This window comes from Trifolium pratense, linkage group LG4 (genome assembly GCF_020283565.1).
Source record: "Trifolium pratense cultivar HEN17-A07 linkage group LG4, ARS_RC_1.1, whole genome shotgun sequence".
NCBI lineage: Eukaryota > Viridiplantae > Streptophyta > Magnoliopsida > Fabales > Fabaceae > Trifolium > Trifolium pratense.
In genome coordinates, this window is record NC_060062.1 from 21,636,370 (window position 1) to 21,660,022 (window position 23,653).

At 34.5% G+C, this 23,653-nt stretch overlaps 2 protein-coding genes and 1 long non-coding RNA gene across 3 annotated transcripts; 1 reads left to right on the plus strand and 2 right to left on the minus strand.

Annotated features, from left to right (window-relative positions):
• The first annotated feature begins 6,962 nt into the window (after positions 1 to 6,962).
• LOC123923978 (protein AGENET DOMAIN (AGD)-CONTAINING P1-like) lies at positions 6,963 to 7,654 on the plus strand. The gene has a single exon (XM_045976734.1). The coding sequence runs from the start codon at positions 7,049 to 7,051 to the stop codon at positions 7,385 to 7,387; it is 339 nt and encodes a 112-aa protein (XP_045832690.1). The 5' UTR covers positions 6,963 to 7,048; the 3' UTR covers positions 7,388 to 7,654.
• A 249-nt stretch (positions 7,655 to 7,903) lies between these two features.
• Positions 7,904 to 12,264, minus strand: LOC123921658 (KRR1 small subunit processome component homolog). The gene is made up of 11 exons (XM_045974295.1): positions 11,851 to 12,264; positions 11,598 to 11,708; positions 10,560 to 10,628; positions 9,595 to 9,651; positions 9,422 to 9,460; positions 9,211 to 9,315; positions 9,041 to 9,123; positions 8,872 to 8,953; positions 8,612 to 8,755; positions 8,435 to 8,506; positions 7,904 to 8,303 (listed from the first exon to the last, which is right to left on the minus strand). The coding sequence occupies exons 1-11, from the start codon at positions 12,112 to 12,114 to the stop codon at positions 8,187 to 8,189; spliced, it is 1,143 nt and encodes a 380-aa protein (XP_045830251.1). The 5' UTR covers positions 12,115 to 12,264; the 3' UTR covers positions 7,904 to 8,186.
• A 2,301-nt stretch (positions 12,265 to 14,565) lies between these two features.
• On the minus strand, positions 14,566 to 16,144 carry LOC123881520. Its single transcript, XR_006799499.1, has 3 exons — positions 16,018 to 16,144; positions 15,614 to 15,738; positions 14,566 to 14,833 (listed from the first exon to the last, which is right to left on the minus strand). It is a non-coding gene; the product is annotated as an uncharacterized LOC123881520 (long non-coding RNA).
• Positions 16,145 to 23,653: the final 7,509 nt, after the last annotated feature.

The window sequence follows — 23,653 nt, forward strand, 5'->3', positions numbered from 1 at the left end:
CAGAACCTGTCTAGCCTTCCAGATACTTCGCCATGCAAAACTAGGATTATAGCTCAGGGACGCCTCCAACAAAGTAGATCGTGGAAAATACCTTGCTTTAATAAGTCTAGCCACCAATGTATCTGGATTTTGTAAAATTTTCCATGCTTGTTTTGCTACCATAGCCATATTAAAGGCTTCAAAATTCCGAAAACCCAAACCCCCTTTATCTTTGGGGCAGGCAAGTCTCTCCCATGCTAACCAATGAATACCTTTACTATTACCATTGCCCCCTCCCCACCAAAAGGCATTTATCATTTTTTCAATATCATCGATAAAAGAAGAAGGGAGGATAAACATACTCATAACATATGCTGGGATGGCTTGAAGCACTGACTTTATCATAATTTCTTTTCCAGCTTTCGATAAGGCTCGTCCTCTCCATGAATTTATCCTCTTCCAGATACGATCTTTAATATAGGAAAAAATTGCCTTCTTACTTCTACCTACCATAGACGGTAGGCCGAGATAAATACCTGTGCCCAACACATGTCGCACACCAAGTATACCGGCTAAATCTGCTTGAGCCGCCTGTGACATATTGCGGCTAATGAACACTTCAGACTTAGACAGGTTAATTTCCTGACCCGAGGCCTGTTCATAAGTTTGTAGAATACTTAAAAGTTGGGTCACCTCAGCAACATTAACTCTGCAGAATAAGAAACAATCATCTGCAAACAAGAGATGAGACACTTCAGGGGCGCCTCGACAGATTCGCACACCATGAATGTCTCCTCTACTAACAGCTTGGTGTATTAGAGCGGTCAGTCCTTCCGCCACAAGAATAAATAAATAAGGGGACAATGGATCTCCCTGCCGTAAACCTCTTCCTGGAGTAATAGGACCAACTTTGTCAAAATTCATAAGCACTGAATAGTTAACAGAACTCACACACATCATCATCCATTGTATCCACTTCTCTCCAAACCCCATTTTGACTAACATACCACGAAGGAAACCCCAATCCACCTTGTCATAAGCCTTACTAATATCAATTTTTAATGCTAACTCACCTCTATATCCTCTAGTCTTTCTCTTCATAGCATGTATAACTTCAATAGCAATAAGGGCATTATCAAGGATCGACCTACCCTCGACAAAAGCTGACTGCTCCTGGGAAACACATTTATCCAGACAAAGCTTCAACCTATTAGCAAGCACTTTAGAGACTATCTTGTAGAGGACATTACAGAGAGAAATAGGTCTCAAGTCTTTCATCGAAGTAGGATTATCACATTTAGGGATGAGACAAATATTAGTTTCATTAATGCTAGAAGGGAAATACCCCCTATCTAACCAGGACGATGCGGCTACAAAAATATCATCTCCGCAATGTTCCCAGAACCTTTGGTAGAAAGCTGGGTTGAAACCATCAGGACCTGGTGATTTATCCGGGTGCATCTGAAATAAAGCTTGTTGTAATTCAATTTTGGTCAGGGGTGCCATAAGTGAATGATTATCCTCCTCTGTCACCCTTTGCTGGATAAGATTAAGCACAGGTTCATGAATACCACTTATATTTCTGAAGAGAGCATTAAAATAATTCTTAGCTACCCCGCACAAATCCTCTTGAGTATGAACTATAGTACCTGCGTCATCCATAAGATTGGTAATCTTTTTTTTCTTACTACGAGCTGAAGCGGACATATGGAAAAATCGAGTATTCAAGTCACCCTCTTGAAGCCAATGCATCTTGGCTCGCTGCTTCCAGTACCCCTCATCCTGAACCAGTAAAGTAGCATGCTTACTAGAGCATTCTTGAAACCTCCTACTCTCTACCTCCCCCTGATTATCCCTCAACGCCTCCATCTCACGGACACATTCTTCAATCTCCTGTTTAAACTTCACTATTTTCCCTTTGCCCCACCTTTGTAACTTGTTAGCACACCGGGCAACACGATCAACTATCGCAACATTGTCATTCGCACCCGAACCATCAATCACCGTCTCTTCCAAATCCGGTTCCTTCAGCCATTTATTCTCAAACCGAAAGGAGCCATTGAAGCGGACTGTTATAGTAGGAGAACATTGAAGTAAAATTGGACTGTGATCTGAATGTGAGGCCAAGAGGTTAGATAGTCTTACGTCAGGAAAGAGATGCAGCCAACTCGTACTAGCCATAGCTCTATCCAACCGCTCTTCAATAACATGAGGTGTACCTCGACTTTTAATCCAAGTAAATGGGTGTCCTGCAAGAGGAATATCGATTAAATTACAGTCAGCGATGGCTTGTCTGAATCCCATACACAACCAATTGGGATGTGGGTGGATGCCCTTTTTATCCTCCTGTGAAAGTAGATCATTAAAGTCACCAATTATACACCAGGGTACAGGGGACACATTAACTAACTCTCGCAAAAGATTCCATGCATGTCTCCGTCTACTACGCTCCGGATATCCATAATAGCATGTTAACCTCCACTCCCCCTTCTGCTCATCCTCCACTAGCATATTAATAAAATTTCTCGAATAGTTTAAGACACTACATTTACTATTATCTTTCCAGAACACCGCCAGACCTCCACTCTGCCCCTCCACATCAATAGCCAGACAAGAATCGTAACCTAACGTGACCCGAATAGGTTCAAGGTGTCTAGCATGAGATAATGTTTCAGACAAGAATAAAATATCCGGCTTATGTTCTCGGGCAAGCTTCCGCAAATTAGGAATTGCACTCGGGCCGCCCAAGCCCCGGCAATTCCAACTAAGAATATTCATGAGTCCCGGCAGTCCTGGGAACTGCCAGGACCTGCCAATAAAAAATGCTGGTTAAGATGCTCATCTGTCGCTGCTGGAGTTATGCCTTCAGCACGTCTGCGCTTTTTCTCCATATGAGTTTCCATCTGCTCAGGGTGAACCCCTGCAGTTAACAATGGGGTAATTTGTCTACTTTCTCTCAGATTGGATCCAGCCGAGAGGGCTAAACGCGGTGTATCCACAGTCCTAGTAACACCCGGTTCATTGGGGCCAACTGAATTTCGTCTGTTAGCTACCATTGACGGGGTAGATAAGATGTCATTGTTGTCATGAAGCACCACAGAATTAACCCCTGGTTCACTTTCCCTTTCTGTAGCATGTGCACTTGGGCGTTCTGAATGAGACTAGGAAGAATGCGAAGGATTCGGTGCACTTCCCCTTGACTGGTTTCCAGTAAACGTATCAGCCCTACCTCTCCCTTCCTCATGCAACCATCGCGAGTCCATACGACCACCAGGACGGCGGACATCTGCTCTAATTTCGCTAGACCAACTTCTCCTCCCATCGTCCCTCTCCATGGCATATCTAACATCACACTTATCTTCTGAGTGGCCAAGGATACCACACACAAAGCAAAAGAGTCCGAGTTTTTCATATTTGAATTTTACAACACCTCCCTCACCACCATTCACAGCAATCTTCTTCTCGATTTTTAATGGTTTTCTAACATCTACCCGAACCTTCACCCTCATATACTGTCTCCAGAAGCTCGTATTATTATTTTTATCATACTCCAAAAATTCTCCAATATAGTTAGCCAACCCTTTCCCTACCTTCTCAATCATCATGCCTACTGGAACGTTATGAATTTGCACCCAAAAGTTGACATGAAATAGTGGAATATCATATAGTGAAACTCCCACCTTCAGTCTTTCAACAATCAGTGTGAAGTTGTCAAGACGTATTTTGAAGCTTAAAACTTACATAAAGGTTTTTTTTATTCTCTTTTGGTTTTACATATGGCCTTTTTAAAATTAATAATAGCATATTTCTTTAAAATGTAATTTTTAAGGTCGATATAAATTTTGGTGAAATTTATTTATACACTGAGGTAGAATTTAACTAATTTATTTAAAGGTCAAAATTGCTTACAAAAAATTCCATCTTATAAGCATGTTTTCATTAGAACATGAATATCGACATATTTTTCCATGTTTCTTCACACTTCTTAAGTTGTTTGTGTCAGATTCAATGGATATTTCATTTCTAATTTCTAAGAAACATATGCATCAGCTTGCAACGTTATTCTGCACATGCACGCTTCCAAGTGCTTTGTTGCCATTTGAAACACGTTGCAACAACTATATTGAGGGGACGAATTTACATTGAAAAGGAAACCATTTCATTCATAAGTTTTCATACTCATCTAATTTATTTCTATCTTTGTGTAATTATTTTTTTCTACACATTGCTTTTGTCTATGAATCCAATCGCAATAAGTTTAGTCCATTTTTTTTCTTTTCAAAATGGTGGCAATCCTCCTATTTCAAATCAACAAAATATCTCATAATTTGGAAATGTATGTTAGAAATAATATAAAACAATTATATGGTTCTATCCTAACACCTTAAGGTTTTGAGATAATCGGTTATTTGACATTTTTATATTATTTCTAACACGCCCCCTCACGCAAGAGCCCACTTGGGCTTGAAGCGTGGATAATGCATAGGCCCACCTACCATATGCTTAAATTCAACTTTTTAATTAGAAAGTGAGGGGAGCGGGGATCGAACTCTAGACCACTTAGTCATATAGGCTCTGATACCATGTCAAATAACCGATTATCCCAAAACCTTAAGGTGTTAGGATAGAGCCATATCAATGGTTTTATATTATTTCTAACAATGTACACCTTAATTCAAATTCATGCCATAATCCGAATTTAAAAAAACCTTTTTATCCTAAATCCATAAAATAACTCACTTTAGAAATTATCCATATTATACAATTTTCATCTCAATCAACTAACCCAATTATGCCTTATGGGTTTGAATGAGTAGTGGTGGTGTACAATCAAATAATCGAGAGCCAGAAACACCACAACTTTGCATTCAATGTGGATTGGATACTATTAACCTTGGTGGAGATGTTGCATCTAGACCGGTTGTAAATACGCCGAAAGTAAGATTTCAATTAAAGGAGGATGAATTTATCATTCAATCATGACTGATCAATGTTTCAAAGGATTCAATTGTTGGGGTTGATTAAAAAGGAGAATTTTTTTGGAAGAGGATTGATAAAGCTTATAACTAACAAGTATCGTAACAAGAATTATATATATAGGAAACTGATGACACTAAAACGTCGATTGCACAAAATAAATCCCGCCGTGTGAAAGTTTGTTGGCTGCTACAAACAAGTTGTGGCTACATAGAAAAGTGGGAGCTCGAAGAGCGATATCATTTTGTTGCAAAATAAATTTTTCAACAAGATGAACATGAAAATTTCACATTTAAAATTGCGTGGAGATTATTGAAAGATGAACCCAAATTGTTCACAACAGTCTTATTTAGATTAAAAACTGAAATCGTTGAATATTATTAAACCTTTTATGTAATATAAACTGTTCGACCTCAAATTATTAATTGTGATGTGTGTTTTTGCTATAACATTAGAATATGAGTTTAGAGTAGAAGCTGTTGCCGAAGAAGAAAGTGGTGAATCAAAATTATAGTAGAAGCTCCCAATAGTATTATTTTGACCTCTGAGGTATTATATAGTATTTTGCTTGTTCTAGCAAAATTAAATGAAATTCTTTTTTAAGTATATTAAATATTAAAAATAGATCAAATTACATTGTATAAAATCAGATGACACAATTTCCCTTTATCAACCAATTTAAATGATATAATTGTGTCTCAAGTTCCAACTCAACTAAAAATACTGATATTATTATAGGTTGTACAGTTTGATTTGAGTTTGAAGTTGAAATTTCATAGTCATGTGTTTAATTTATGGTAGTAATTATCACTTTTTCTATGACGTTTTCTATGACTTTTTCTATGACGTTGTAGTCCAAAAGGTGAGCAGGCTGTGGTGTGGTGGTTTGTTTAGAGGACTACAAAGTGATTGTGAGAAGCTTGCTTAATTGGGAGATTAATTCAGAAGATTAGTAGATTATTAGTATAAACTTGAACGTTAAACGGGGAGGACAGTTTATGCGCAAATGAGTAGCCAAGTGAGTAGAATAGAAATGTAGAACTATTTTTGGTGAAAAAATCAGATTAAAAAATTACGATATTTGTATATTCTATCTCTAAAAAAATTTCGGTCGATTTTTGGTTTTTCGGCCGATTTTTGGGTTTATAGTCGATTTTTGGGATTTTGGCCGATTTTTTGGATTTTTTGTCGATTTTTGGTTTTTCGGCCGATTTTAGGGTTTATAGTCGATTTTTGCCGATTTTAGGTTTTTCTGCCGATTTTTTTGGGTTTTCGGCCGATTTTAGGGGTTATAGTTGATTTTTGGGCTTTTGGCCGATTTTAGGTTTTTTCGGCCGATTTTTTTGATTTTCGGCCGATTTAGTGTTTATCGTCGATTTTAGGTTTTTTGGCTAATTTTAGGTTTTACGATCAATTAGTAATTTTTAAAAGTTTATAGAGATGGAATTTCAAATTCTTTGGTTTTAGGTGTCATTTTGAAATTCTTTAAATTTAACTTGAACAAAATACTTCATAAATTTCCATCATTTTGAAAATTCTTCAAATTATTATCCAAACAATAAAATTCACCTCAAATCATTTGAATTCCCCCAAAACATTACTTTACCTCAAAAAATTCCTCCATCCAAACACTCTATTATATTTAAATATTTTTCCATGCTTTGTATTTAATCAGTCCTTATCATGCGGATAAAGATTTATTATGAGAATCTTCGCAAAAAAAAAAAATGAGAGCCTTATCTTTTTTTTTCGTTGACAATAATATTACAGCTAGCATCATTCAAATAAAAAAAATTACAGCTAGCACCTTATCATATACTTAACATTATTTTACGAGAGTAAGTTAGATAAAGATTTTTTTTTTTTGGTACATAGTTAGATAAAGATAAAGATTTACTATAAGATTTCATTAAAAAGATTTATTATGAGAATCTTGACCAACACGCTACCTCAACTATATAAGAACAACACACTATGTGTGTTACTTCATTCATTCACACAATAACTCTTATCTCTCTTTCTCTCTTGCGTAAAAAAAATAAAAACCCCTCTCTCTCTCTGCTCGTTCAATTACTTTCTTGTTCTTGCAAGCATGCGTCCACCAATGAAGAAAATTGATTACAAAGTTGGAGATAAAGTTGAAGTATGTAGCAAAGAAGAAGGGTTTATGGGTTCATACTATGAAGCCACAATTGCTTCTTGTCTTGATAATGGAAGATATGTGATTCGTTACAAAAATCTTCTTAAAGATGACAAGTCTGAACTTCTCACTGAAACGCTTCTTCCAAAGGATCTTCGCCCATCACCGCCACGTGTTCGTAACCCTTCAAAGTTCCAACTCAATCAAACAGTTGATGTTTTTGATAATGATGGTTGGTGGGCAGGAAAAATCATCAGCGAGAAGATCCTCATGGAAAAGAATTATTACTAATAATGTGTATTTTTATTATACTAATCAAACGATTTAATACCCTTGTGATAAAATTAGGGTACATCATGAGATGATGTTTAGTGGAGAGTGGTTTATGGAAGCTTAAGAGCCATATCATCATCATGATCATCAATTAGGCATCTTGTGATCTTGTCGATCACTTTTATAATATTGAATAGATAAATACCCGTGCTACCACGAGGTTATATAGTACATCATTGTAATGCAAAGCTAAATTTAGCACATTAATCAGCTTTTATTCTTCAAGATTGTCTCTTTCATTTAAAGTTTTTTATTTATAATTTTATCATTCATAATCTAATAATTGAAGTCAAATCAAGTATCTAATTTTGATTTTAAATCAAATAAAGTTTAATCATTGAATCAATTTTAACAAAGTACTGTATAGTTCACCCTTGGATATTGCTGTACTGTATAGTTCAATGGATCGCCATATTTTGAACTGTAGTTTAATCATATAAAGTTTACATCCTTTTAAAAAAACTAAATCAGTAATTTAAATGTAAAGAAGTAATAAACTTAAAAGGTATCAACCAAGATTAAAATGTTACAATTTCTCCCATAACACCCAAGATAGTACTGTACCAAATTTAGCACAAGAATCTAATATAACTCATCAGTAACTCAAGACATTGGATATTATACTTAAGTGTCTGGCAACGATTTTGAAAGCAAAAAATTGTATAGGGACCAGAAGTGAACATGTTACAGTCTTACAAATAACATAGGATCAAAATTTATGGATGAACATCTTCCATCTTTCAGAATGAAGATCATGCTAAGACTTTTGTTGCTTAGATTTCTTTCTTGATGGTTGTTCTGATGACCCCATAATGTATGTCTCGGCATTTATATTTTCGTCCGACTTGCGCTTTCCAAAATTCTTAGCTTTTTTCTGTGGAGGAACCAGTTTGGAGTCAAGTGAGATAATTATACATTGAAAATAAACTACTAGTTTGGCAAAGGAAACTTGTAATGACAGAATAAAAAAAGTTGTGCCAGATAAAAATTCTGATAGAACCTCACCTTTAAGGACATTGCCATTTCAGCTACATTATTATTAGCATCCTCAGAGTTATCCACAGACTTTGTAGATTCCTGAAGAGTGCAAATAGAAGTTTAATTAAATACAATAAAAGAATTATAAAGCAATATATGCATGACATAAATTTGTAAAAAAAATAGAGAAAAACAGCACAAGACCTTGGGTGGGATAAATGACTCGTCTCGTTTTCTTTTGTTCGCAGCAGTTTTTTCTGCCTGCTTCTCCTGCCGTTCTTGCCATTTCTTTGCCGATTTCTTTTTGTCACTCATAAAGTACTCACCAGTTTCTAATTGTATATCAACCTGAAATATCACATAAATTACCAAGGACACCTTAGAATTTATTTCATGAGTAAATTAAGAAAATATATGATCTGATAGAAGACAGAACTGCTGAGGAAAATAAATTGTTGTCTCACCTTACTGGGCTGTTGAGGAGGAGGGAAAGGAGTATATGGCTTCTTCTGTTTAGCGCTAACCTTCTTTTGTTTTACATTTTTCCTGAAAAAAATAAGTGAAGCATCAACAAAACTGTTATAGAGGACGCATGCTCGGTATATACAAAATATCAAATAATTAATGCCATACTTGTTAAACTTTGGGAGAAACCTATCCCAGCTCTCTTGGGCAAGTGCAGGATCTTTTTCAAGTTCCTTCTTCATCATAAGAATCTGTCAATGTGAAGAAAAAAAAAAGATATTGGGTACACCTGAAATCCATACTAAAAAATAAGCTATATAAATTAGAAATTTACAAACCTTAATGTTGTAGACAGGGTGCATTTTATTCAACATACATTCCTCAACAATCCTTCTGACCTGCTTCAAACCTTTGTATGAACCCATCACAGAAACCGTGTTTCCCTATGAAATTGCAAGAAAAATTAGAAACACTCATTCTGGACTCAACCTAAATCTTAGTGCAAGTAAATGTCCAGACTTTAGAATCTGAACCAACAATTAATTTTACCTGGACGAGAATGTAACAGCCTGTGAGTATTTCAAGAGCCTGCACCATTGTAGTTGGAGAAAAGTGAGTTACAAAGCTCAAGTTAAAAGAGGTATGCAGTACCAAATAATCATATAAAAAAGACAACAAAGTCAACCTTCAGTACTAAATAAACAAATCTACACAAAACATACCTTCAAGGTGGAAGAATTGGGACCCACAAGATGCTGTCTTCTTTTTACGAATCGCTCCTGCAGTCAAATATCAATGGAAGCTTCATACCATCAGACAAATTTCTTTAAAATGTTTCTTTTGAGAAAACTATCAGGCCATATACAAAATCTATGAGCTTATATTCAGAATAAGAAGTCTAAAGAGCTGATAGGATAGGAGCATAGAAGTCTAAAGAGTTTGATGGTTCTTTTTGTTACATAATTTTTGGGATTTAGTACTTTATCAAGGAAGGTGCCCTGATTATTATTAAAAAAAAGGGAGGTGTCCTGAAAGTGTTTAGTAAATTCACTGGAGTTAAAAAAAAAATGAATTGAATTAACTATAAATTCCACTGTAGTTAATTTGGGGCCTCCGAAGGATAGATCGCTTAAGTTGAATAATTATAGCTCCACAAGTCTGGTTAACAGTGCTTGTAAATCCAAACATTGCCTTCATGGTAATCAATTGTGAGCAGAGGCACTGTAGCTTTCTTGTGTTAAAGAGGGTGGCTACTACATGATTTCCTTCATTGAAACTGCCATTGCGGCAAATCACAGCTACTATGGTGCACAAGGGTACACATCTGATGATTCTTACAAAGGTACATAACCTGACCTATTTTGAATTTGACCCTTGACGCACTTATGATCAGTCCAATTTGACTGAACTGTTATCCAACTGTTTGCCATTCGGTAACTAAACGGGGAACATACCCTATGCAAAGGACTAGAAAACAAAGAATCTGATAGAGGCTTTGGTAGTCTAAGATTAAAACAAAACATAGAAAACCACAGAGGAAGAAGGGAGGACAAGAAAACATCACAAAAGTAAAAACCGGCAAGAGTAATATGTAGTGTAGGAAAAAAAAACATTTGCACAATAGACCCCCAGTGTCAAGATTGTTGAGTTATTAACTAAAATAAGAGAGGCAGCTCATTGAAATTACCTTGTTGCGAACCAACCCGCTAATTTTAATGATGTCACATTGCATTTCATCGTCAAGTATTTTTATTGCCTGAGAAACACAATCAACATACAAACACCTAAATCAACCAACTAGTTCATATATCATAATAAATAAAAAAACACTGAAACTTAAGTCACACATATAAATACTTGGAAATAGTTTATAATTTAAGTTAAACTTAAATATGTTTTTAACTCCTAGAAAACAATCTCTTATCAAATTTAGCCCATACAAACTTTTTCATCAATGTTTAGTCTTCAAGCCAACAGTTTAGGGACTAACATCTTCATATACATTTAGTCCTCCTATCAACAGATTAGAGTCTAAACATCAACAAAAATATTGGAAGGAGTAGGACTAAGTTGGATAAGATGATATTTTGTAGAGACTATCAGGCCATAAATATTTTGGATAAACATCTCAATTAAACAGTTATAGCATAAATTCTTATCATATAAGTGCTTACTAGGTACTACTTATGTATGAGCTACTTCTATAACAAAATATAAATTAATGTTAAATTATTTTCATATAATCTATAGGCTCCGTTTAGATAAACAACTTATTTGTAGCTAAGCACCTATGAATAAGCTATAAGTTGTATTCATAGGGCCCGTTTGGATTAGCTTATTTTTCAGCTTATGCAAACAACTTATATTAGGTAAATTAGGTTTTATGCTATAATACATAAAACCTAACTTATATTGCATAAGCTGTTTACATAAGCTGAAAAATAAGCTAATCCAAACGGGCCCATAAGCTATCGTGGAAAACTTATAAAAATAAGCTGAAAAAAGCTTATGAACAATATCATAAGTTCTACCAAACAGTCTCTCAAAACTTACACCACTAGATAAACTCAGATAAGTCAATCAAAACATGCCCATAAGCTGAAAACAGCTTATAGATATGTCATAAGCTGTTTTTATAAACTCTCCCAAACAATATGCCACTAAAAATAAATTCAACCCTATAAATTATAATATGCTATAACTAAAACAATATTGAATAACCAACCTGCGGTGCAGGAACACTCCGAGAAAGAAGCCTGATAAGATCCCTAGCTTTAACAACAATATAAGGATCCTTAGTTTTTCTAGTTGTTGAAACTGTCATTGAACCTTCAACCTATAGATTACATTACAAATATAACAAACAAACAAAAGAACACATTATCATTAAGTTGAAATTAAATTAATCAATTAACGATTCAATAACCCGCGAAACAATATCAATATCAATAATAGCATAGATTATACATTGTACATACCAAATTGAGTTCAGCAGAGATACCAAATTCTTTGAGCGACGATTTAACGAGTGGCCAAGCTTCTTGAAGATACTTTTCACGATATTGAGGGAAGAGAGTAGAGAATGAACTTACATCAAGCATTCCACTTTCGTTCCATGATGGATCGAATTTCTCAACTTTCCAATGGTCGATGTTAGGATCATCGTCCCATGGTTTTGGTTTATCGTGTTTACCTTTCTTCTTTGTTTTCACTACTTCGTTTGTTACGTCGTTTTCGTCCATTGCGGTGGAGTAGGGGTGGGGTCCGGTGAGTGTGACGGCGGAGGAGTGATATATGCGACGGGTAGGGGCCGGACGGGGGAGAGAGTGAAATGTGGAATGTTTGTTAGGGTTTCCGTTCAATTTATGATTCCTCTTCTTTTTTATTCCCTTACCAGTAAAAATAGAAAGAAAAAAAAATTATTAAATAATAAATTTAACTTTTTTTTTTGACAAATAAATTTAATTTAATTTTTTTTAACTTTATTAGTCTTAAAAATAAAGAGTTTATAGAGTATATATTTTACATTAACATTCAATGAAACTTATCTATTTTTTTTCATGTCATACTAAGAAAGTTGGATAAAATGGGATGATGTGGTAGAGTATATAGTTATTATTGATTGATAGTGTAAAACTATTTTAAAAAAAAAAAAACAAAAACAAAAAATAGTGTAAAACTATTTTATAATATCGGTATATTTTTTTTCTCAAAAATAAAATTGGGATTTAATTGATATGCACTGACGGTGTAAAATAATTTTACACTATCAACCAAGTTTTTCGCCACATCACCTAACTTTACCTCACTTTCTTGACATGACATGGTAAAATGATGGTTATTTATTGGACGATCGTGTAAAACTATTTTACATCGTCGGTGCGTATCAATTAAACTCATAAAATTGATGAAATATCTAACATTAGAAAATATGGTAGAAAATTTTTAATATTAAAATGTATATGAAAAATTGGAGTAACATTGACCATTACTTCAACAATAAATTTGGATAAATTTTCATGCAACATAAATTATGATATATTACGAAATACTTCATTATAAAATGGGATACATTTGTTGTTGATGGATGCACGTTCGATTCCCACGATAGACAAATTAATTTTTTTTAATATAAAACTGCAATAAAAAGAAAGGAAAAATGATTAGGTTTAGGGTTAGTTTATCGGAATAAGCTTAGAATATAAGAGATGTATATGGTTGTTGTTAAAGTTTTTTTTTTTTGGTCGAATTGAATTTTAAGATGAATAAAGAGAGATTTATGGGGTTGTATGAAAAAAGAAGAAGAGAGATCTATGGGTTTAAACTTGCCTCTTATATATCAAGTGAATTATGTTTTTTATAAAGTATTTAATGTTTTTTCTTTGAGAATCCAAATGAATATATTAAAAATAGTTAAGCATAATCAATTTTTAGTTGGTTCAATGATGATCGACGCAGAATTTGGTAGGAAGAATCACGATTCAATCCCCCGTAATTGCGATCGAGAGGGTGCTGGAACTACTTGATGTCATAACTGACCCCGAACCAGATTAAACTGGTGGTGAAAGAAAAAAAAACAGTTAAGCATGAGATATACCTAACAAGAAAAGAAATTTACAAAAGCGTATCACATCTAAAAAGTAAAAAAAATAATACACCACTCTTATCAATTTTCACCCCCTAAATAAGTCAACGGTAACACCACCACATATTAAAATCAAATCTAAAGTCCTTCTTCTGAATCTTCAACCACCACCAACAGGGACGGACTGAAGGGGGGCAAGCAGGGGCTTCAAACCCCCCCCCCCTCCCACATACATATAGTTGCTAATGATACCTCTTAAATAAATTATTGTGATTTTATTTAATAATTTTGAGTTAAATATATTTTTAGTCTTTATAAAATTATGAGTTTTTAAGTTTTGTCCTTCAAAAAATTTACTTTTAATCCATATTTGTATTTTATAGGACTATTTTGAGGACTAAAAGTATCAATTATTTGTAAGAATATTTCAAAATCGGGACTATTCTTAACAAACTGCAATATTTTAAAGGATATTTTAAGTTAAAATTTAATATGACTAAACATAAAAACTCGTTATTTTATAAGGATAAAAAATATATTTAGCTCTATTATTTATTGTTAAAAAAGAAATTCGACCCCCCGTATGATTGATTTCTAGATCCGTCCCTGACCACCAAGCAAGATTTTGACTTTATCAAGCAAACATCAACCGATACCACTTTATGAGAGAAGACCTTGTCATTTCTTTCCTTCCAAATGTGGCAACAACATGTTAACCATGTCATTTGAACACTAAGCTTTACATCTTTACTAAACAGATAGGCATATTGCAAAATTGCAAAATCATGGTCAAACATTACAGTCGATAAAGGACAAGAAATACCTAACTAGGAAAGAACTTTACACCAAAGAACGCGAGAATAATCACAACCAAGAAACAAGTGATTGGAGGTTTCTGAAACTCCACAATCATCGATACACAATAATGAGCCTAAATGAAGCATTTCGCGCTTCACAAAGTTGTCTTTAGTTGGTAACATGTTATATAACAATATTCAAGCGAACAAAAACACCAAACAAAACGAAACTAAAAAGCTATTTCACAATGACACCAGCAAGACACACTAGTGAATTGATAGACAATTGGCTCAAAGAGTAATTACTAATTAGATTTCTTGGTAGTATTCACCATTGGTTTATAAAATTGAAGGTAGACTTGTATCATGAAAACATAATTAAGAGTAGAATAATTGATTATTACACCAAAGAATAGTTATTAAGAGTAGTATTACAAGTTGAAACTACTTATTGAAAATAGTTTAGGAACAATCACCACTCTAAATAATGTCAAGCAAATCTAAATCAAATGAAAGCCACAAGAACTATGCTTCTCCAATATAGTAGATATCATTTATCAAGAAATGGGTGCTCGTGTCCTGCAAAGAGTGTCGATACAATACAATGTCAATTAAACTATTTAATTGATCAAATGAAAAAATGGCTTGAACATAAAAAATGAATTAAAGATGAATATCTGAGATGAATTGAACTAAATTACAAAATATACTCAAATATGAAGAATATGGGCCGTTTGGATTAGCTTATTTTTGAGCTTATGCAAACAGTTTATGCAATTTTTATGCAAACAGTTTAGCTTATTTTAAGTTTGGATTAGCATAAAACCTAATTTATATCGCATAAGTTGTTTACATAAGCTTAAAAATAAGTTAATCCAAAAGGACTTATATATTATATAATATGACCACATATGTACATGCAAAAGCACAAAGTAGTGCAACGTATCAAAGATTTCCCCTATAGCATGTTTACATTTTTTATACTTTTTTTTTTGGTACATCATTTTTTTTTATACTTATAAATCATATAGTAGAATAGACTAAATAAGTTCTCTTGATGAGATATGAATTGGCACATAAACAAAGATCAAGCCTTCAATTTTCCTTTTTCTTTGACACAGCTAGCCTTCAATTTCTATTGTACTGATACAGAAACAAGACATCTCAAATATAAAGAATACTTAAAAAAGAACAAATAATTAAATGTAATTATATGTGCCGATGATGCCGGATACAATATAATATACAGACTTTCAACTAATTGCAATAAAACCCAATATATTTCAGATTCAAAACCAAAAGAGCTTAAATAGACAAAAAAAAAAAAGGGAAGAATTGATCAAAAGATAGATTACTTACATGTTATTTTCTTTTTAGTTTTTTTCACACCAATGGTCTTTCTTCTTGTCTCCATGATTACATCACTTATATCTGTCTTCAAACTTGTAGACTCACTTAGAACCTTCCCACAATCGATACAACAGCTGTAATCAAATCATTGAAAATCTCATGAGAACATAAAATTTTCCTTACTCACTTTGATTGTTTAATATGTTATAAATATATTTCCACAAAGAATGACCGAAAATCATCTTTTTTTTTAGACGAAGCAATAAATATGAAACTCACAATTATACGGTGGGATCCAAATTCAAATCCAGATGAATACGTTTAGTCTAACAATATCGTCATGATCGGCAATCATTTTCGATTAATGAAAATAGTAGTTGAAGAAAAAAGAAATAATATAATTATTACATCACCTGAAATATACACCGTCGCATAAATGAGCTATAGTTTGACGAAACATGCAACAATGGTCACACATCTCCATGGCAACCATTTTTTGAGTTAGTTTCTGTTTTAATAGCTTCTAAGTTGTAAGTGGTGCTTAATAAATAGTGTCCAAACGTTGTATCAACAAAAAAACATGTCCTAAATACTTGGGATACAAGTAACCGAATTGACTAGGCATGTCCACTTTTTTTTCTTTCTTTGACAAAAGACATGTCCACGTATCCACTATATTATACAATTTTTTTTATATAATAATATGTTATACAAATATATAAATAAATACATAAATAGGAATATAGTACCGCTTATGATTGAACAATTTTTTTATAGGCTCTCTCCAATAATCTTGTTTGAGAAGTCAAAAAGTAAATATTTATACATTTTTCAATTAAAATTTAATCTCGGTTCAGCTTGTTGTGGAAGTTTAACATCTTCCAACTCGACTCTTGTTACTTATAGGGCCTGCTTGAATTTGACTTATTTTGAGCGTATATATGCAAATAAATAAAGTTTTATGTTGATTCATAAGTTTTCACTAACAAAAATTGTATTTTTATAAACTATTACCTTAAAAAGCCTCTAATAATACATAAAAATTTACTTATTTGTATAAGTTATTTCGCATAAACAATATATTTCAGGGTTCGATTATATGATATATTACGAAATACTTCATTATAAAATGGGATACATTTGTTGTTGATGGATGCACGTTCGATTCCCACGATAGACAAATTAATTTTTTTAATATAAAACTGCAATAAAAAGAAAGGGAAAATGATTAGGTTTAGGGTTAGTTTATCGGAATAAGCTTAGAATATAAGAGATGTATATGATTGTTGTTAAAGTTTTTTTTTTTTGGTCGAATTGAATTTTAAGATGAATAAAGAGAGAGATTTATGGGGTTGTATGAAAAAAGAAGAAGAGAGATCTATGGGTTTAAACTTGCCTCTTATATATCAAGTGAATTATGTTTTTTATAAAGTATTTAATGTTTTTCCTTTGAGAATCCAAATGAATATATTAAAAATAGTTAAGCATAATCAATTTTTAGTTGGTTCAATGATGATCGACGCAGAATTTGGTAGGAAGAATCACGATTCAATCCTCCGTAATTGCGATCGAGAGGGTGCTGGAACTACTTGATGTCATAACTGACCCCGAACCAGATTAAACTGGTGGTGAAAGAAAAAAAAACAGTTAAGCATGAGATATACCTAACAAGAAAAGAAATTTACAAAAGCGTATTGATGAAAGTACAAAAGCAAGTATTTTCGTTATATCGTATCCACAGGGACTAGTGTGATATTAATTGTACATACACAAATTCCATGATTCTAAGTGCGGGTTTGTTTTGATTTGGTTTCGTAACATAAAATTGCGATAAAAGTGCGTGATAAACTTTTGGATAATAAAAGGTTGTCGGAACTAGATTCATTATCTCGTTAGCATGTATCAATCAACCTCACTATATATATTTCATTTACCAATCATTATTATCACATATCACACATCGAACGTATCCGTATCCGGATTACGCCGTGAAATCTATTATATCTACCAACGTTCGATGCCTCGAATCATTAATTGACATAATAGCATTAAGATCTGATATTTGAAGTGATTACTAAACTCAACATCTATGTCTAAATATTGAAGTTTAATAAGTGATTATCTTTTACTCTTGATTCAAACAATATATGTCTATGTTGTTCAAATCTTTTTAGAAATAGACAATTAAAACAAGATAACACTTATAATGATTGATAAAGAAAACACATATATTAAGATTAAATTGACTACATGTTCACAAAATAACTACATCTAATCCCAACAACAAAGGAATTTAGCTAGACATGATCAAAGTAAACTTACAAGAAAAAGGGATGAAGAACATCTCTTGATTTCTCAAGTATAATGATGAATCCACCTTCAAGAACTCTTAAAACTAATATTACTTGTATCTCTGAACTATTACAAAAAACTATATATAAGAAAATGGCTTCTGAGCTCTATTTATAGACTTTCAGGACAGAGGAGTTCGCTAAGCGAAATGACGTTCGCTGAGCGAACTAGTTACTTAAGCAAGGGGTTTCTTGACACGTAGCAAAAGGCTTGACTCATCACTTTGTTCGCCGATGCTCGCTATCTCTCGCTAACAGACCCTTCCTCCCGGGTTGTGCTCGCCAACTCTCGCTATCCTTCGCTGAGCGAACGTTGAGTTTGCTGTTCTGTTCGCTGAATCTCGCTGAAGCTCGCCATGGACCCTTTGTCCACTGGTTTAGTTCGCTGTAGCTCGCTATGGCTTCGCTAAGCGAAGGCTTCAAAACCTGCTTTTCTAGCCATTCCTAACAAAAATGCCTTGGGATCAATTCCTCTTTGATTTAATGTTTATATTTACACCAAAAGGGGTTTTAATCAAGATTTCTTCATAAAAGTATTGGTAAGTGCTCATATTTATCAAACATTAAAACTAAAATTGGGCACTTATCAAATCTCCCCAACTTAGGACTTTGTTTGTCCTCAAACAAAAGGTAATATTTCAACAAGCTCAAAATTTTAAATCTCAGGAAAGGTTTGTAATCAATCAAAGTTTTTGAAATTTCTTTTCTTAAGCATGAGTAAAACAATGCCTACTCAAGACTATTCCTTAAAACATTCAAAAGAACAAAGCATGATCATGAATTGATTGCTATGTCTAAGCAAAATTCTCCACATTTTCATCAAACAATCAAGACTCAAGTGTTATCAAAAATTTCTCACCAATATATCACTCAAAGGTAAGTGTTTCACTCAATCCAAACAAAGTGTATGCAACAATTCAATTCAAACATTTATCAGAGCAATGTCACAAAACATGTCGTCAATTGTGGATCACTAAGGACTTTATTAAGCTTGTAACGGGGCTGGGCTTACAAAAAATCATTGTTTTTCTTTGGATTTCAAAAGGCCTCAAGAATAAGAGAGCAATACAAAACTTACAGACAATTCATCTTAAAATTTCACATTCATTTACTCCCTTTCTTTTCTTTCTCCCCTATTTCATTGGTGATTCTTTTCTTTCTTTACAATGACACTTTCTTTTTCACAGTTTTTTCTTTTTCTTTCTTTTTGTGTCAATCTTTTTATTTTCAACATTTTTTTCTTTTCAATCACCCAATCCACTACTTTTCCAATTTATTTTTATGACATTTGTAACCTACTTCTCCCCAACTTGAATCTTTAACATGACCCTAATTGAAATACAATTGCTCTCCTATCCTAAGACAAGGGTAGAGTAGTTGTTTTTCCATTCTTTTGGTTTCAGGGTTTATAAAACAAACAATTTTCAAAATTTTTAAGGCTCAACAGGGGACACAAAAGATCACTATCTCACAAGGTAGGTTAAGTTTGGCCAAGTAGTTATCACTCAAAAAGAAACAGGGCCTTGATCATATCCACAATATCAAACACATTAGTGACAGCAAGATTAAGTTAAAATCAAATGAACACACAATATTGCTGGCTCTCAAAAATTTATGTAAACAATGGAAAGTTCACACATTCTCACCCGGCTAGGTTGATAACACAAGCTTCAATCATGTTCAACAAAAACATTGAAAATTATCTTAGAACAATCAACACATTTCAAAACCATGTTGGGTTCCTAAGCTTATTTCAAGGACTAATCAAGAAGTTTTGACATGAAGTTTCACAAAACATATTCAACATGCTTGATCATTGATTTACCACAAACCTAACTTCAGATTTTTCCTAATCATGTGAGCTTGTTTGCAAAAAGCTATTTACAATATTCACACTACTTAAAAACTTATCACCAAATATTTAAACATTAAACTTAAAAACTTCCAAAAGACATTGTCTCAAACATTGTCAGGTACCACACCACATGTTCATGATACAAAAACTTAACAAAACCACATAAAACACAATTTAAATTTGTTCACAATAAAAACAACTTAAATAAACCAACTAGTAAAAGAAATAAATGACTGAAAGCTTGTAAATTTTCACTCATTTTGGTGAGCTTTCAGTCATCATCTGAATCTGCTTCTTCTTCATCCTCCTCTCCCGCCATGCTTGCATCACCCTCACCGTCATCTTCTTCATCATCATCTTCCATACCAGCTTCTTCACCAGCATCAGCATTTGGTGCCATCCCTCCTCCAATGAAAGTAGGTCTGTCCTCAGGCCATGCAACATAGGATTGAAAATCTTGCGGTGTCATCACCGACTGCCCTGTGTGCTGATTGTAGAAGGATTGCTGCATGGCACTCATGGCTCTATATCCTGCATCATTTTGATCATATAAATGAGTAAAGAAATTGTACAAATTTTGATCAGAGAATCCGGAGGTGGCTGGTTGAGTAGGTGGCTGAGGTGGTGGTGGCGGTGGTTGTCGTGCCCTTCTCCTCTTCGGCTTGCAGTAGCGGTCAACATAATCATCATTGATAGTGGGAATTTCCTCATTCCCAATCTGAGGAAGATGTAATCTGTTGGCCGAGCACAACCCCATAATGAGACATGGGAAAACTAAAGGACTTTTGCTTTTAACCTTGCTAGACTTAAGCGCCCTATCCGAGTGACCACTTAGAACAACTTCTTTCATCCACCTAGAAATTATTCCTGCCACATCTATTTCCAAATCCTCATTAATGTAATGGATGAGGCCGAGGATGTTCATGGTGGCATCTGAAGGGTGGGAATTAGGTTGGATGTTGTACAAGACCAGATTAAACAGCAGTACAGTGAAAGTTTTCATGTCCTCTCTCATTGCCCTCAAAGGTGTTTGAGTCGCATTGAAGACAAAATCGGTGTTTGGTCGAAGCAGCTTACTCCTCATTAATGGAACATCCCAAGTTCCACGATTCCGTTGTTTTTGGTACGCACACAGTGTTTCATTGTGCGGCAATGTGAAAGGGTTGCCAAGGTATGCATTGATAGCATCGCGGTCGAATCGGATGGTGCGACCACGAACCATGGTGGTGTAGGAGAAAGGTTCGTCAGCTTCTGGGAGAGCATTAGCATAAAACTCTCTTACTATGACGGGGTTGTAGGTGGTTGGTGGGTGGACAATCTTTTCCCAACCCCGGAGCTGCACAATTCTCGCAAACCTCTCATAATCTCCATGCTCAAAGATGTCAAAGATCCTTTCACTCAAAATTTTTCTCTTTTCCAGAGCCCTAAACCGATCAAATTGTTCTTGCCCTTTGAAACGATTCATGTCCAAATCTTCGGTTTGGTGGGAAGAACTTGCGATGGTTTTCTGTTTCTTACCAGCTGAAGGTTTCTTTGGTGCCATTTCCTGAAATAAAATCTAATTAGATAACATAATAACAGGGCACAATCAAAGAAAAATTGAAAACTGTTGCAGGATCTGCTGGTGTTCGCTCAGCGAAGGCTGGCCTAAAAAAAATTTAGGTTCGCAAACCTTGGCTTAGCGAAGGCGTTGCGAAATCAAACATGAAATTTTTCTTCAGGGTCGCAGGCGCTCGCTAAGCGAAGGCAAAGCGAAGGTTTGCGAACACAGTTTTTGCAGAAAACATGGTAAATCAACTAGATCTGGATTTTTAAGCATTCTAATCATTTCAATCATCATAAACCTTATAAAAGGAACCAAACTCATGCAAATCTTAACATTTAAAATGTATTCAAACCTATTCCTAAGAAACTTGTGCAAAACTACCATAAATAATCACTTTTCAATTTGAATTGTAAACTTATGAAAGTAAGAGTTGAAAAGGATTTCATACCTGAGTAGTGATGTAGAGATGGGATGCACTAAGTGATGAATGAATGAGTGGGTGCTTGTTTGAGGGTAAAGAGAAATTTTTGTGAAAGAAGAAGTTGGAAATAAGAGGTTTGGAGTGAAATGAGAGGATAAGATGGAGGAGAATGTTGTTTTAGGGTTTGGAATGTTTTGAAAACCGTGTTTGTGGTAGTGGGTGGTGAGGTGGAAACATTTTGGGCCAGCTGTCCGTTTAAAATTGAAGTTCAGGATTCGCAGAGTTCGCTGAGCGAATATAATGTTCGCTGAGCGAACCATACCAGAAAAAAAATTCTGCTGAATCCTTTGGCACAGCTTACACCAAACATGTTCCTACCATCAAAATTATATTATGCATGCTAAAACATTAAATTACTTACAAAATTGGGTTGCCTCCCAACAAGCGCTTGTTTAACGTCATTAGCTTGACGTTCTTTTTGGAGCTTCAAGGATCGGAAAGTGGGATTTTGGTAGTGACACGATCAAATTCACCACCAAAATAGAGTTTCAACCTTTGACCATTCACAGTCCAGGTTGCATTTGTTGCTGGATCTTCTAACACGACTGCACCATAAGGCTTCACCTCATGTATTTTGAACGGACCGGACCATTTTGATTTCAACTTCCCCGGAAATAGTTTCAACCTTGAATTGAAAAGTAAAACCATTTGACCTGGCCTGAAACTTTTGTTCAAAAGACGCTTATCATGGTAGCTCTTCACCTTTTCTTTATACAGCTTTGATGATTCATATGCTTGGTGCCGCATTTCTTCCAACTGTTGCATCTGAATTTTTCTTTTCTCTCCGGATTGGTTCTCATCAAAGTTTAGAAATTTTAAAGCCCAATAGGCTTTATGCTCTAGTTCCACCGGAAGATGACATGACTTACCATAAACCATCTGAAAAGGTGTTAGGCCTATCGGTGATTTGAAAGCTGTCCGATATGCCCATAGTGCTTCATCTAGCTTCAGTGACCAATCTTTTCTTGAAGCGGACACTGTTTTCTCAAGAATCTTTTTTATTTCTCGGTTTGAGACTTCAGCTTGTCCATTGGTCTGTGGATGGTATGGTGATGCAACTTTGTTCCTGACTCCATAATGTTCAAGTGCTTTTGCTAATTGTGAATTGCAAAAATGCGAGCCTCCATCACTAATGAGCACACGGGGAGTTCCAAAACGAGTGAAAATGTTTTTCTTTAAAAATTTGATCACCGTTTTACCATCGGCTTTTGGTGACGCAACTGCTTCTACCCACTTTGACACATAATCAACTGCTACCAAGATATATTCATTTGAAAATGATGAAGGAAATGGCCCGACAAAGTCAATGCCCCAACAATCAAATACTTCAACAACATGCATGTTTTGAAGTGGCATTTCATTGCGCCTTGAAATTCCACCAATTCTTTGACAGTTATCACAACTCCGAGCATGTTCATAAGTGTCTTTGAACAAACTCGGCCAAAAGAACCCTGACTGCAAAACTTTTGCAGCAGTTCTTTCTCCATTATAGTGTCCTCCATATGGTGAATTATGGCAATGCCACATGATGCTTGTGGCTTCCTCTTTGGTAACACATCTCCTCAACAGGTTGTCAGCTCCAATTTTAAACAGATAAGGATCATCCCAAACATATTGATTTGCTTCACGGAGGAACTTTTTCTTTTGGTGCCAATTGAAATCATCCGGTATTAATCCGGATGCTTTGAAATTAGCCATATCAGCAAACCATGGCCTTTCTTGCACCATAAGCAGTTTTTCATCGGGGAATTCTTCAAGAACCTCACGTTCATGTTTGGTTACCTCATTGTTTACAAGTCTTGATAAGTGATCAGCT